Source organism: Mobula birostris, chromosome 7 (genome assembly GCF_030028105.1).
Source record: "Mobula birostris isolate sMobBir1 chromosome 7, sMobBir1.hap1, whole genome shotgun sequence".
Taxonomy (NCBI): domain Eukaryota; kingdom Metazoa; phylum Chordata; class Chondrichthyes; order Myliobatiformes; family Myliobatidae; genus Mobula; species Mobula birostris.
Window position 1 is genome coordinate 142437388 of NC_092376.1, and position 13710 is coordinate 142451097.

At 42.2% G+C, this 13710-nt stretch overlaps 1 protein-coding gene across 4 annotated transcripts in view; it reads right to left on the reverse strand.

Moving 5' to 3' along the window:
• The window catches only part of LOC140200469 (CCR4-NOT transcription complex subunit 6-like), a 79065-nt gene that overhangs the window by 37563 nt on the left and 27792 nt on the right, over positions 1-13710 (reverse strand). For all 4 annotated transcript variants that reach the window (XM_072263824.1, XM_072263825.1, XM_072263826.1 and 1 more), the window contains exon 3: positions 13287-13473. In XM_072263824.1, the coding sequence (XP_072119925.1) occupies positions 13287-13473 (187 nt within the window). The remainder of the gene's footprint in view (positions 1-13286; positions 13474-13710) is intronic.

Here is a 13710-nt window from a genome sequence, read left to right on the forward strand (position 1 = left end):
CGGAGGATTGGGAAGTTTTTAAAAGCTTACAAAAGGAAACTAAGAAGGTCATTAAGAGGGAAAAGATGAACTATGAAAGGAAGCTAGCAAATACTATCAAAGAGGATACTAAAAACTTTTTCAAGTATATAAAAGACAGGTGAGAGTAGATACAAGACCGATAGAAAATAATGCTGGAGAAATTGTAATGGGAGATAAGGAGATGATGGAGGAACTGAACGAGTATTTTGCATCAGTCTTCACTGAGGAAGACATCAGCAGTATACTGGACACTCAAGGGAAGAGAAGTGTGCGCAGTCACAATTATGACAGAAGTACTCAGGAAGCTGAACAGTCTAAGGGTAGATAAATCTCCTGGACCAGATGGAATGCACCCTCGTGTTCTGAAGGAAGTAGCTGTGGAGATTGCGGAGGCATTAGCAATGATCTTTTAAAAGTCAATAGATTCTGACATGGTTCCGGAGGACTGGAAGATTGCAAATGTCACTCCGCTATTTAAGAAGGGGACAAGGAAGCAAAAAGGAAATTATAGACCTGTTAGCTTGACATCAGTGGTTGGGAAGTCGTTGGAGTTGATTGTCAAGGATGAGGTTACGGAATACCTGGAGGCATATGACAAGATAGGCAGAACTCAGCATGGATTCCTTAAAGGAAAATCCTGCCTGACAAACGTATCGCAATTTTTTGAGGAAATTACAAGTAGGCTAAACAAGGGAGATATAGTGGACGTTGTATATTTGGATTTTCAGAAGGCCTTTGACAAGGTGCCACACTTGAGGATGCTTAACAAGATAAGAGCCCATGGAATTACGGGAAAGTTACATACGTGGATAGAGTGTAGGCTGACTGGCAGGAAACAGAGTGTGGGAATAAAGGGATCCTATTCTGGTTGGCTGCCGGTTACCAGTGGTGTTCTACAGGGGTCTGTGTTGGGGCCGCTTCTTTTCACGTTGTACATCAACAATTTGGATTATGGAATCAATGGCTTTGTGGCTAAGTTTGCTGATGATACAAATGATATCGTCTCTGTTAAATAGGGGCCATGAACAATTCTGATTTGATGGAGGCAGACGTGAAAGCACAGAGGAACATCTGGAGAAATTTCTGAAACTCCCATTCGCTGCCGTTGCTACTGCGCCATCGAGAATCTTCCAGAGGGAAGGCCCCAAAATCCCCAGCTTTGCCTGCTGCTGGCGACCGAGATTGAGGTCGAATTGTTCAGATAGAGATGGTGCTCAGTACTCGGTGTCGGAGGCTCGAAGTTTTCGGACAACTCAGAGTCAGACTGTGGTCGGGCATGGCAGGGAGAGTTTTCTTCCTTCTCCCGTCTGCGTGAGATGTGGGACATCCGAGAGACTTTGAACTTCTTACTGTCCCACAGTCTGTTCTTCATCAAGTTATGGTATTGTTGCACCGTTGTAACTATATGTTATAATTACGTGGTTTTGTTAGTTTTTTCAGTCTTGGTCTGTCCTATGTTTTGTGATATCACACTGGAGGAATAATGTATCATTTCTTAATGCATGCATTACTAAATGACAATAAAATAATCCTCAATAGCCCTCAAAATCTAAAATATAGGTGGAGGGGCCCGTAGTGCTGAGGAAACAGAGAGTCTGCAGAGAGAATTGGATTGACTGGGAGAATGGGCAAAGAAGTGGCAAATGAAATACAATGTTGGAAAGTGTATGATTATGCACATTGGCAGAAATAAACGGGCAGATTATTATTTAAATGGGGAGAGAATTCAAAGTTCTGAGATGCAACAGGACTTGGGAGTCCTCGTGCAGGATACCCTTAAGGTTAACCTCCAGGTTGAGTCAGTGGTGAAGAAGGCGAATGCAATGTTGGCATTCATTTCCAGAGGAATAGAGTATAGGAGCAGGGATATGATGTCAAGGCTCTATAAGGCACTGGTAAGATCTCACTTGGAGTACTGTGGGCAGTTTTGGGCTCCTTATTTAAGAAAGGATGTGCTGACGTTGGAGAGGGTTCAGAGAAGATTCACTAGAATGATTCCGGGAATGAGAGGCTTAACATATGAGGAACGTTTGTCCGCTCTTGGACTGTAATCCTTGGAGTTCAGAAGAATGAGGGGAGACCTCATAGAAACATTTCAAATGTTAAAAGGCATGGAAAGAGTGGATGTGGCAAAATTGTTTCCCATGGTGGGGGAGTGTAGTACAAGAGGGCATGACCTAAGGATTGAAGGGCGCCCATTCAGAACAGAGATGCGAAGAAATGTTTTTAGTCAGAGGGTGGTGAATCTATGGAATTTGCTGCCACGGGCAACAGTGGAGGCCAAGTCATTGGGTGTATTTAAGGCAGAGATTGATAGGTATTTGAGTAGCCAGGGCATCAAAGGTTATGGTGAGAAGGTGGGGCAGTGGGACTAAATGGGAGAATGGATCAGCTCATGATAAAATGGCAGAGCAGACTCAATGGGCCGAATGGCCGACTTCTGCTCCTTTGTCTTATGGTCTATGGTCTTATTTTAAGTTGTTAAGTTGTGCTTCCAAGTACCCCGAAACTTCATCCTTAACAATCAACTCCAACATTTTCCCAACCACTGAGGTCAGACTAACTGACCTATAATTTGCTTTCTTCTGCCTCTCCCCCTTCTTAAAGTATGGAGTGACATTTGCAGCCCCACTAATTCTTGTAAGTTCATTACTAATGCCTCCACAACCTCCTTAGCAACCTCCTTCAGAACGGTGGTGTGCACACCATCTGGACCAGGTGATTTACCTACCTTCAAACCTTTCAGCTTCTCAAGCACCTTTTCTATCTCTCTAGTAATGGCAACTTCACTCACTTCTGCCTGCTGACACTCTTGAACTTCCGGCATACAGATACAAATTACCTATTCAGTTTGTCTGCCATTTCCTTGTTTTCCATTATTACCTTCCCAGCATCATTTTCCAGTTGTCCGATATCAACTCTCACCCCTCTTTTACGCTTTATATATCTGAAGAAACTTTTGGTATCCTCTTTTAATTCCTATTCCATTACTTTCTCCTTTGACTTTTTAAAATTGCCGTATGTTGGTTTTTAAAAGCTCCCCCTCCAACTTCCCACTAATTTTTGCCTTATTACATGCCTTTCTTTGGCTTTGACTTTCCTCGTCAGCCAAGGTTGCACCATACTGCCTTTAGAATACTACTACTTCTTTGGTATGTATCTACTCTGTGCCTTCCAAATTGCTCCCAGAAATTCCAGCCATTGCTGCTCTGCTGTCATCCCTGCTTGTGTTCTTTTCCAATCAATTTTGGCCAGCTCTTCTCTCATGCCTCTGTAATTCCCTTTACTCCACTGTAAAACTGAAATATCTGACTTTAGATTCTCCTCAAATTGCAGGGTGAATTCTATCATTTTATGATCATTATCCCCCAAGGGACCCTTTATTTTAACCTCATCAATTCCAGTTCATTGCACAACACCTAATTCTGATAAGTTCATCCCCTAGTCGGCTCAACCATGAGCTGCTCTAAAAAGCCATCTCAGAGGCATTCTATAAATACCCTGTCTTGGGATCCAGCACCAACCTGATTTTCCCCAATCTACTTGCATATTGAAATCCCCCCCCCCATGAATATAGTAACATTACCCTTTTGACATGCTTTTTCTGTCTCCTGTTGTAATTTGCAGCCCTCATCTTTGCTACTGTTTATAACTCCTATCAGGCACTTTTTACCTTTGCACTTCGTTAGCTCTATCCACATGATCCTACATCTTCCAATCTTATTTCACCCCCAAGGATATGATTCTATTTTTTTTTTAAACCAGCAGAGCCACCCCACCCCCTCTGCCTACTTCCTGTCCTTTCGATAAAATGCGTCTCCTTGGATGCTAAACTCCCAGTTATAATCATCCCTTACCCTTGACTCAGTGATACCCACAATGTCATACCTGCCAGTCTCTGTGCTACAGGTTCATTTACAGTGGTGCTAGAAAGTTTGTGAAGCTTTAGAATTTTCCTTATTTCTGCATAAATATGACCTAAGATGTGATTAGATTTTCACGCATGGCCCAAAACTAGATAGAGAACCCAATTAAATAACATTATACTCGTTCATTTATGAGAAAAATGATCCAATATTGCATGTATTTGTTGGAAAAGGTATGTGAACCTCTAGGATTATCAGTTCATTTAAAGGAGAAATTAAGAGTCAGATGCTTCAATCAATGGGATGACAATCAGATGTGTGTGTGTGGGAGGCCCTGCCCTATTTTAAGAACATAAACCTGGGGCTTCACTATCAAAGTCTGATCTTCACCACAGGTTTTTGGAAGTACACCATGCCTCAATCAAGGGAGATTTCTGAGGATCTCAAAAAAAGTTGTTGATGCTCACCAGGCTGGTGAAAACCATTTTTAAAGAGTTTGGGCTTTACCAATCCATAGTCGGATGGATGGTGTACAAATGAAGGAAATTCAATACAGTTGTTACTCTCCCCAGGAGTGGTCGACCAACAAAATCACTCCAAGAGCAAGGCATGTAATATTTCAGGAAATCACACAGAACCCCAGGATAACATCTAAGGAGCTACAGGCCTCTCTTGCATTGGCTAGTGTCAGTGTTCATGAGCCTACCATCAGGCAAACACTTGACAACAATGGCAAGATTGCAAGGAAAAAGCCAGTACTCTCCAAGAACAATGCTGCCTGTGTAAAGTTTGCTAAAGACCACGTGGATAAGCCAGAAGGCTATTGAAGAATGGTCTATGGATCGATGAGTCCAAGATATAACTTTTTGCTTAAATGAGAAGCATTGTTTGGTGAAAAGCAAACTCTGCATTCCAGCATAAGAGCCTCATCCCATCTGTGAAACATGGAGGTGGGAACGTCATGATTTGGGCTTGCTTTGCTGGCTCGGGACCAGGATGGCTTGCCATCATTGATGGATCTATGAATTCTGAATTTTACCAGCAAATTCTACAGGAAAATGTCAGGGTATCCATCCATGAACTGAAGCTCAAGAGAAAATGGGTCATGCAGCAAGACAATGACTCTAAACTCAAAGAATGGCTAAAGCAGAAGAAATTTCACATTTTGGAATGACCAAGTCAAAGTCCTGACCTTAATCCCACAGAAATGTTGTGGGAGGAACTAAAGCAAGCAGTTCATGCAAGGAAGCCCACCAACGTCTCAGAATTGAAGCAGTTTTGTAAAGAGGAATGGCCTAAAATTCCTCCCAGCTGATGTGCAGGACTGATCAACAGTTACTGTAAATATTCGGTTGAAGTTATTGCTGACCACACAGGGGTCACACCAGTTACTTAAAGCGAAACATTCACATACTTCTTCCCAACAATATATCAAATATTGGAGATCATTATTCTCAATAAATAATTGACCATGTATAATGTTTTTTTGTGTTATTTAGTTGGGTTCCCTTTATCTAGTTTTAGGACCAAGTGATCAGATCTTTATGTTTTAAGTCATATTTATGCAGAAGTAGAGAAAACTCTACAGGGTTCACAAACATTCAAACACCACTGTACATTATTCCATCTACTGCCTGCATTCAAATATAACACTGGAAATTTGTCATCCTTTTCAATTTTGTCCCCCTTTTACATTGCAACTCATCGCGCTGACTGCAAGTCTGCCTATCATCAGCCTGTCCTTGTTAAAAGCCTCTCACTACACACTGTCTGCTTGTAAAGCAACTGCCCCACCCTCAACCATATCATTCTGGTTCCCAACCCCCTGCCAAATTAGTTTAAACCCTCTCCAACAGCTCCAGCAAACCAGCCCACAAGGATATTGGTCCCCCTCAGGTTCAGGTATAACTTTTCCCTCTTGTACAGGTCGTACCTTCCCCCAAAGAAATCCCAGAGATCTGTAAGTCTGAATCCCTGCCCCCTCAGCTACACATTTATCTACCAAATGCTCCTATTCTTACTCTCAGGAGCGAGGCATAGACAACAAACCACAGATTACAAATCTGGTGATCCTGCTTTTCAGCTTTCTACTCAACTCCCTAAAATTCAGGACCTCCTCACTTTTTCTACATATGTCACTAGTGCCAAATGTACCAGGACTTCTGGCTGCTCCCCCTCCCCTCCCCTGGAATGCCATGGACCCAATATGAGACACCCCTAAGCCTGGAACCCGGAAGGCAACTTATCATTGGGTGTCCCTATCGCATCCACAGAATCTCGTCTCTGTTCCTTTAACTATGGAATCTCCTATCACTACGTCAGTGCTCTACACCTCTCTTCTTTTCTGAGCCAGAATGCCAGACTCAGTGCCAGAGAAACAGTCATTGTGGACCCCCTCAGCAGCTCATCCACCTCCCCTCAGTGGGTTGCCTACCTCAACAGTATCCACAACGGTATACTTATTGAGGGGAATGGCCAGGGGTGTACTCTGTACTGGTTGCCCATTTCCCTTCCTTCCCCTGCCAGTCACCCAATTGCCTGCATTCTGCAACTTAAGGGTTACTACTTCCCTGTAGCTATCTATCACTTCCTCAATGTCCCATATGAACCAAAGATCATTAAGCTGCAGCCCCAGTTCCCTGGGGAGCTGCAGCTTGGAGCACCTGGTGCAGATGTAGTTATCTGGTAGGCTGCAGGTTTTCCAGAATTCCCACGTCTTACACAAAGAACATTACATTGCCCTGGAGTCATTCTCACTGCTCTAACTACGCATTAACAGATGAGGAATGAAGAATAAAGAAGAAACTTACCTCACCCAAGCTTGATGAGCCAAAGCCTTCCCAGTCTAACACTGGCCCACTCCAACGATGGCCCCAGCCTTATTTTTATTTGCCTTTCCTAATGAATCTACCAGAGTATTTACCAGAAGCACAGCAACAGTGCAAGGCCATGAGTCACTTCCACATTTAAGGGCAGCAAGGGAATAGCAACAAATAAGTGCACAGCACACACAAAATGCTGGAGGAACTCATCAGGTCATGGAGCATGTTCACAGAGGAATAAACAGTCAACATTTCAGGCAGAGACCCTTTATCAGGGCTGGAAAGGAAGGGGGAAGAATCTAGAATAAGAAGGTGGAGTAGAGGAAGGAGTACAAAATGGCAATTGATAAAACCAGGTGAGAGGGAAGGTGGATGGGTAGTATAGGGGATGTGAAGTAAGAAGCTAGGAGGTGATAGGTGAAAGAGGTAAAGGGCTGAAGCAGGAACCTCATAGGAGAGACAGTACACCAGGGAAGAAAGGGAAGGAGGGGCACCAGAGGGAAGGAGTGAGAGGAGAACCAGAATGTGGAATGGAAAAAGAGAAAAGGGGGAAGAGAAAGACATTACCAGAAGTTAGAGAAATCAGTGATCATGCATCAGTTTGAAGGCTACTCAGATGGAATATGAGGTGTTATTCCACCAGCCCGAGTGTGGCCTCATTACAGCAGCAGAGGCGGCCATGGACTGCTAGGTTGGAATCAGAATGGGAATGGGAAGTCGAATTGAAGTGTGGCCAGAGAAAGCCCACTATCTTTTGGCGGACAGACCAATGGTGCTTGAAACACATTCAGAAAATATACAAAACATAAACAAGTATAATTTGAATTTGGTTTGAAATCCTTCAGGCTATTTCCAGAAATGCATGCAATTTGTAACTCACAGATCAGAACAGATTTCTGGATGTGAAAACAATATGTAAATAAAATACACAGAAGTACACTGTGGCCACTTTATTAGGTACACTTGTTTATTAATACAAATGTCTAACCAGCCAATCATGTGGTAGCAACTCAATGCAAAAAACCATGCAGACGTGGTCAAGACGTTCAGTTGTCATTCAGACCAAACATCAGAATGTGGAAGAAATCTAATCCAAGTGACTGATCGTGGAATGATTTCTGATGCCAGATGGTTTGAGTATCTTAAAAACTGCTGATATCCTGGAATTTTCACTTACCATCTCTAGAGTTCAGAGAATGGTGCGAAAAACAAAAAGCATCCAGTGAGCGGCAGTTCTGTGAGTGAAAACGCCTTGTTAATAAGGTCAGTGGAAAGGCCAGAGTAGTTCATCTTTTATCTAACTACATTTCAGGAACCATGAGACTGCACATGAATTTTTTTAAAAAATTTACTCCACAGGCATCCCACACTGCTGTATCCCAAGCCCCTCTAGTTTAAAATCAGCATTCCTCAGTATATCAGAGAGTCTGGAAAGTCATTCTTCATGATTCCAATCTTTTACAAAATGTGACCAAAGTAATTACTTATTAGTTACAGGAGGCCCATTTAATTCTTAACTCTTGCATCAGCTAGGCCAAAGGGCTGTGCTGTACTTCTCCATGAAAGATCTATTCAAATTAGTTTCCTATTCTTTCCATAAGGTCTTGTGAATTCATTTCCTTTCCTTTCAAGTATTTATCTAACCTGTTTTTGCAAATTACTACTGAAACTCAACATACTGAAGCTCTTTCAATTGGTTCTGGCCTAGTAAAATCTTACAAAATCTTTCTGAAACACAATTTTTCAAGAGTGATGACCTGGTTTAATCACCCAACATGTAAGGACTCATTTATTTGCAACAAAAGTCTTCTACCAATCCTCAGCCCAGGTACGCAAGGGATCAAGATCCTCCTGTAATTTCATAACCTGCTTCGCGATCTATACCACCACCTATTTTAGGTATCACATATAAACTTACTAACCATGACTTACAGATTGTCAGTAAGTTACAAGTAAAAGGTCCCTGCACCAACCTGTAGCACCCCACTAGATGCAGACTCCCAGTCTGAAAAACAATCCTCAACCATCACCCTGTTTCCTTCCACCAAGCTAATCAAAATTCCAATCCGATATCTGGCCCTGAATCCCATGCAATCTAAACTTTGACTAGCTTGCCATGAAGGACCTTGTCGAAGGCCTTGCCAAAATCTATATAGACCACATCCACTGCCCTACCCACGTCTACCCTTTTGGTTACCTCCTCAAAGAACTCCCAAGAGACACCACGCACAAGGCCATGCTGAAAGGTCCGAATCAAACCCTAACCCTCCCTTTCCAAATGTTGGTAATCCTGTCACTCAGAATATTAAGCTTAAGTACTTTGCTTTTGCAAAGTATTTCGCAAAAAGGGAAAGTTCTATCCTATAAACAATCCTCCAATTCCGCTGAAATTGTATTTAGTTATTATCGCTCACCTTCCTTCCAACTTATAATTTTTATTGTTTTTGTCTTGCTAATGGCTTATTCCATTATACTACAGCCCAATCACTAGAGAAATAACGTGCACTTTCTAACAGAAACTTTGGAAACACACAGCAAATCAGGTAGGATCTGCAAAAAAGAAAATGAAGTTAATATTTCAGGATGACGACCATAATAAGTGGGGTAAAAGAGAAAGTGGTTAAAAGAGAGTTGGAGAGAGATGGGAAGGACAAAGGGAATCTCACTCACTCAGAGGGGGCAAAGGTTGGAATGTTATGGGGATATGTGAGACTAAGAGAAATATAAATAACACATTTGAAATGAGGGCAGTTAGAGGATGACAACATATACGAACTTAAAAATTATGAAATGCAGTGCTGTGAGCATGCCGAACAGATCAGTCTAATGTTGGGCAAGTGGAACAAAATTCTTAAGGCAGGATGGGAATAAAATAGGGTCAGGATAGCTGTGAAGAGTTCAGTTTGTAAACGATGCTTATTGCATGCCTACTGAGACAAACGCAAAAAACAAGAAAAAGTCAGAAGGATAAGGTTGGGTGGCAGAAATCATGGAATTTGAGCTCTGCCAGCACAGGAAGCAACAATGATGCAGTTGCTTATGTGCCAGTAAAAGAATTGACAGGAGACCACAGTATGTCTGAAAGTCCATGTATCCCATGGAAAGACAGGGATAGCTTTGGCCAAAACTGAATTACCCTTCCCACAGTCCCCCATCCTACATCCTGTATGGACTCCAATCTGTTGTCCCATTTCTTCCATCTGTTGCATTTTCTCCATAGAACCATAGAAACTACAGCACAGAAACAGGCCCTTTGGCCCTTCTTGGCTGTGCCGAACCATTTTCTGCCTAGACTGACCTGCACACGGACCATATCCCTCCATACACCTCCCATCCATGTATCTGTCCAATTTATTCTTAAATGTTAAAAAAGAACCCGCATTTACCACCTCGTCTGGCAGTTCATTCCATACTCCCACCACTCGCTGTGTGAAGAAGCCCCCCACTAATGCTCCCTTTAAACTTTCCCCCCCTCACCCTTAACCCATGTCCTCTGGTTTTTTTCTCCCCTTGCCTCAGTGGAAAAAGCCTGCTTGCATTCACTCTATCTATACCCATCATAATTTTATATACCTCTATCAAATCTCCCCTCATTCATCTACGCTCCAGGGAATGAAGTCCTAACCTATTCAACCTTTCTCTGTAACTGAGTTTCTCAAGTCCCGGCAACATCCTTGTAAACCTTCTCTGCACTTCTTTCAACCTTATTTATATCCTTCCTGTAATTTGGTGACCAAAACTGAACACAATACTCCAGATTCGGCCTCACCAATGCCTTATACAACCTCATCATAACATTCCAGCTCTTATACTCAATACTTCGATTAATAAAGGCCAATGTACCAAAAGCTCTCTTTACGACCCTATCTACCTGTGACGATACTTTTAGGGGATTTTGTATCTGTATTCCCAGATCCCTCTGTTCCACTGCACTCCTCAGTGCCTTACCATTAACCCTGTATGTTCTACCTTGGTTTGTCCTTCCAACGTGCAATACCTCACACTTGTCAGTATTAAACTCCATCTGCCATTTTTCAGCCCATTTTTCCAGCTGGTCCAAGTCCCACTGCAGGCTCTGAAAACCTTCCTCACTGTCTACTACACCTCCAATCTTTGTATCATCAGCAAACTTGCTGATCCAATTTACCACATTATCATCCAGATCATTGATATAGATGACAAATAACAATGGACCCAGCACTGATCCCTGTGGCACACCACTAGTCACAGGCATCCACTCGGAGAAGCAATTCTCTACCACCACTCTCTGGCTTCTTCCATCAAGCCAATGGCTAATCCAATTTACCACCTCTCTATGTATACCTAGCGACTGAATTTTCCTAACTAACCTCCCATGCGGGACCTTGTCAAAGGCCTTACTGAAGTCCATGTAGACAATATCCACTGCCTTCCCTTCATCCACTTTCCTGGTAACCTCCTCGAAAAACTCCAACGGATTGGTCAAACATGACCTACCACGCACAAAGCCATGTTGACTCTCCCTAATGCCCCTGTCTACCCAAATGCTTGTAGATTCTGTCTCTTAGTACTCCCTCCAATAACTTACCTACTACTGACGTTAAACTCACGGGCCTATAATTTCCCGGATTACTTTTCGATCCTTTTTTAAACAACGGAACAACATGAGCCACTCTCCAATCCTCAGGCACTTCACCCGTAGACAGCGACATTTTAAATATTTCTGCCAGGGCCCCCGCAATTTCAACACTAGTCTCCTTCAAGGTCCGAGGGAACACTCTGTCAGGTCCCAGGGATTTATCCACTTTAATTTTCCTCAAGACAGCAAGCACCTCCTCCTTTTCAATCTGTACAGTTTCCATGGTCTCACTACTTGATTCCCTCAATTCCATAGATCTCATGCCAGCTTCCTTAGTAAATACAGACGCAAAAAACCTATTTAAGATCTCCCCCATTTCCTTTGGTTCCGCACAAAGCCGACCACTCTGATCTTCAACAGGACCAATTTTATCCCTTACAATCCTTTTGCTCTTAATATACTTGCAAAAGCTCTTTGGATTATCTTTCACCTTGACTCCCAAGGCAACCTCATGTCTTCTTTTAGCCCTCCTGATTTCTTTCTTCAGTATTTTCTTGCACTTCTTATACTCCTCAAGCACCTGATTTACCCCCTGTTTCCTATACATTTCATACAACTCCCTCTTCTTCTTTATCAGAGTTGCAATATCCCTTGAGAACCAAGGTTCCTTATTCCTATTCAATTTGCCTTTAATCCTGACAGGAACATACAAACTCTGCACTCTCAAAATTTCCCCTTTGAAGGCTTACCACCTACCAATCACATCTTTGCCAGAGAACAACCTGTCCCAATCCACGCTTTTTAGATCCTTTCTCATTTCTTCAAATTTGGCCTTCTTCCAGTTCAGAACCTCAACCCTAGGACCAGATCTATCCTTGTCCATGATCAAATTGAAACTAATGGTGTTATGATCACTGGGACCAAAGTGCTCCCCTACACAGACTTCTGTCACTTGCCCTAATTCGTTACCTAACAGGAGATCCAATATTGCATCCCCTCTAGTTGGTCCCTCTATATATTGATTTAGAAAACTTTCCTGAACATATTTTACAAACTCTAAACCATCTAGACCCCTAACAGTATGGGAGTCCCAATCAATGTATGGAAAATTAAAATCCCCTACCACCACAACTTTATGTTTCCTGCAGTTGCCTGCTATCTCTCTGCAGATTTGCTCTTCCAAGTCTCGTTGACTATTGGGTGGTCTGTAATACAATCCCACTAATGTGGCCATTGCTTTCCTGTTTCTCAGCTCCACCCATAAGGACTCAGTAGACAAGCCCTCTAATCTGTCCTGCCTGAGCACTGCTGTAATATTTTCCCTAACAAGCAATGCTACTCTCCCACCTTTCATTCCTCTGCCTCGATCACATCTGAAACATCGGAACCCTGGAATATTAAGCTGCCAGTCCTGCCCCTCCTGTAGCCAAGTTTCACTAATTGCTACAACATCATAATTCCACGTGTCAATCCACGCCCTCAACTCATCCGCCTTCCCCGCAATACTCCTAGCATTGAAATATATACACCTCAGAAGATTTTTACCACCACTCACAACCTCATAAACTCTCCAATGGTGAGACTTTCTGCACAGAAGCCTCTATTACCTGTCTTCTTTCTGAACATTAATGTCCCTTCTACCACAGATGACCACATCCAATTTATTTCCCACACCTCCGCTCTCAGCCCTTTCCTCCTGAACAAGAGCAAGGACGGAATTCCCCAATCTCTCCACGCAGGTTTAACGTAAGTTTGCCGCAATACATTATACAGCAGTTAAGTTAAAAATTGTTGGTGGACTCAAATGGAATATTATCAAACCAGATCATCTCAAGTACCTTTCCAAGATTTTGCAATAGCATTGTTTTATGTTAATAGGATGGCTGTAATTGAACAGAACCATAACATTACACCAATGATTTCTATTTACAACTATTCCTCTTGCATCCTTAAATTGCAAAACACATACATGCAATCTTAAATTAAAAGATAAACAAAGATAATCAACTGAACATCTACCTGAGTGATACGATATTTCCAAGCTCTGATGGTAAACTCCGTATTTTGTTACAAGATAGGTCCAAGTAAACCAGGTTATGCAGTTTGGCGATATCAGGAGGAATACGTGAAAGGGAATTGTCACCAAGATGCAAGGCAGTCAAGTGTGTTAGTGACCACAAGGATGAACTCAAACTTCTAACTCTCCCTGCACAACATAAATAAAAGAATGTTAAAGTGTCTCTCCAGTTTTTTCATGTAACTGAATAAAAAAAAATCCTAAAAGGCCATGAGTTCATGAACATTATAATTTTGCTGCTGCTACATAAACACTGTATGCATTACTTAAATACATCTACAAATTCAAAAGGCAGAAAAATATACACATAATAATATAGAATTTGAAAGCAAAATTTTAATTTGTGAATAAGAAAGTGGCACACGT